At 28.7% G+C, this 2,763-nt stretch overlaps 1 protein-coding gene across 1 annotated transcript in view; it reads right to left on the bottom strand.

The window, feature by feature from the left end:
- The window catches only part of LOC111446581 (protein HOMOLOG OF MAMMALIAN LYST-INTERACTING PROTEIN 5-like), a 6,632-nt gene extending 6,311 nt beyond the window's left edge, over positions 1 to 321 (bottom strand). Inside the window, exon 1 of the mRNA XM_023085440.1 lies at positions 90 to 321. Coding sequence (XP_022941208.1) covers positions 90 to 183 — 94 coding nt within the window. The 5' untranslated portion in view covers positions 184 to 321. The remainder of the gene's footprint in view (positions 1 to 89) is intronic.
- Positions 322 to 2,763: the final 2,442 nt, after the last annotated feature.

The following is a 2,763-nucleotide window of genomic DNA, read 5'->3' as shown; positions in this document are numbered from 1 at the left end:
AAAAAAAAAAAAAAAAAAAAAAAAAAAAAAAAAAAAAAAAAAAAAAAAAAAAAAAAAGGCCTGGATGAAGAATTTAAGCTAAGAAATACAGTAATATGCGACAAGAGGTTCATGCTTCTGCAATTCGTCCGCTCGCTGGAGATAGGGTAGAAGGAGCTTTGCCGGCTCGGTCTCGGTCGCCATCTTCGACTGCTTGGAGCAAGAAACTGTTGGAGAGTCTCGGAATCTGATACGATCAAAGGTGGTTTTCTTTTCTTACCAAAGAATAACAATCTTTTGGCTTAAGCTAGAAATGCCATGGAAACTTCCAAATCCCACCTTCCTTTTAGTTTTTTCATTTTCATATTTTTTTTTTTTTTTTAAGAAATAAGAATGAACCTTAAATATATATATATACATGTAACATGTTTAGAATATATATATCTATATGTATATCTGTATATGTACATGTACATGTATGTCTAGAATTGTATTGTAAAACATGTCTCTATCTTCTTTAGGGTAAATAAGAGAACGTGTTGAAGGTCAAATATAATTTAGATGTCTCTTCAACTTCAATTAATATTTATTATTTATTATTATTTCGATATTTTTATTATCCATTACATAGAAATTCAAGATATTAATGCTTTCGACCATATATTGTTAACATAAGATATGATAATGTTACATAAATAATATGAAGGGTCTTTGGTATATTGATAAAGTGATGTCTTTTTCTTGTAACACTCCGATCCAAATAGTTTAAGGATAGACATGTGGGTGTGGTTATTGTTAGGTTATGGAGCTGGTTAATTATTTATAATTTAATCAATAGTTATACACAGTAAAGTTACGTATGATAAAGTAAATGGTCGTAAATAATATGTATAGTAAAAAACTATATCGAGTAAAACTATATATGTTATGTATATAGTAGACTAAACCATATATATATACCCCTTAAGCAATGGTTGAAAATGTTTTTTTGTTTTTGTTTTGTCTGTATTGTCAATATTTTCTCTCGAAGTCATTAATCACCGCAATTTGAAAAAATGAAAAGTTCAAAAATTGAAATTGAGAAGTTTGATAGATCTAATTTCTGTTTCTTGAAGATGCATATTAAAGATTATATGTACTAAAAAGATCTTCACAAACCGCTGTTCGGAGTGAAGTCGGATATCATGACCATGGAGCCGTGGAAGCTTAAGAATCAACAGACCCTAGGGTTGATCTGGTTGACTTTGTCCAAAAACGTGACGTTCAACGTCATCAAGGAGAAGACAGTGTTAGATATGTTGAAGAGGTTGTCGAATATGTACGAAAAATTGTCGGCTATGAAATAAGGTGTTATTGATGCGGCAATTGTTCGATACAAATGTCTGAAAATGGATCTGTTGCAGATTATATAAATGAATTCAATATGATTGTAAGTCAATTGATGGAAATTAATTTTGAAGATGGAAATAAAGCACTGATTTTGATGTCATATTTACCCAAATCGTGGAATACTATTGTTGTTGGATCAACCGTTCTCGATGATTTGAAAAACTAAAATTTGATGAAATCTAAGATATAGTTGTCAGCAAAAAAGTATTCACAAAAAAAAAAAGGAAGACTCATCTGGTAAATGCTCTCCATGTTAACCAAAGCGGAATAAGTAAATCAAATGGTCCAAACAAAGGCGGATCAAAATCAAATAACTGTGAAAATTTTCAAACAAACCAAATGTAAAATGTTGGAATTGTGGAGAAAACCGATTGTATAAGACTAAAGAGGAAGAAAAATCACAAATCAGAGGATGATTATGATTCTACAAGTTTAGCAGAAGACATTGGATGCTCCGATCCTAGGCATGGACAATCTAATTGAATCCTAGATTTTGGTTTAGCATAAGACATTGGGATACTCTGATACTAAGCATAACAGTCCAATTGAACCCTAGATTTTGGTTTAGCAAAAGACATTGGATGCTTTGATCCTAAACGTGGACAGTCCAATTGAATACTAGATTTTGGATTTAGGTGCATCTTATTTCACAATTTCAAATCTAGAAATTTTGAGAGTCGAAGAAAATGAGATGTTTGCATAAAAATTGAAATGTCACATATATTCATGGTCTCATCAAGAACATCATTATTATTGGTCAGATGAATAACACGGGTTATACAACAAAATTTAGAAAGAGTTTGTGGAAGATGTTAAGGTGCTATGTTGGTAACACGTGGCACACATTCTAATAGAAGTATGAAACTATAATTTACTTTTTATTTGAGAATTAATGTAATTTTATTGCTTTTCAATTTTATGGTGGGTAAATAGGGTATTTTCTTTGATGATGTCATTTTTAGAAGCTCTAGTTTAAGATTTTATAGATTAAAAAATATATATATGGTATTTAATGGTACATGAAAATGTTATTTATGAGAACAAATTTATTTGTATTTATTTGATTAAATTAATTATGGTAACCTTATATAATTTTAATAGATTAGTTAATGAAACGATCCACATTAATTAATCCAAAGTACTAAAAAATGAATTAGTCAATTGAAAAAGAAAAAGGTAACCCATTTTTAATTGCATAGCTAAATATAAGTACATTAGTTAATTTTTTTTTATATTTAATTAAATTATTTAATATATTTTATAAAAAAAAAATAATGATAATTTATTTATTAAACATAATTTTCAATTTGAATGAATTAATTTCAATTACATTATCTGTAAATAAGTAATTGTGTCCTGAATATGGAGCTTTCACACACAATTTGGAGTTCTAAG

The sequence above is a fragment of the Cucurbita moschata genome, unplaced genomic scaffold (assembly GCF_002738365.1).
Source record: "Cucurbita moschata cultivar Rifu unplaced genomic scaffold, Cmos_1.0 Cmo_Scf00001, whole genome shotgun sequence".
NCBI lineage: Eukaryota > Viridiplantae > Streptophyta > Magnoliopsida > Cucurbitales > Cucurbitaceae > Cucurbita > Cucurbita moschata.
This window is presented reverse-complemented; position numbering and strand designations above follow the sequence as displayed.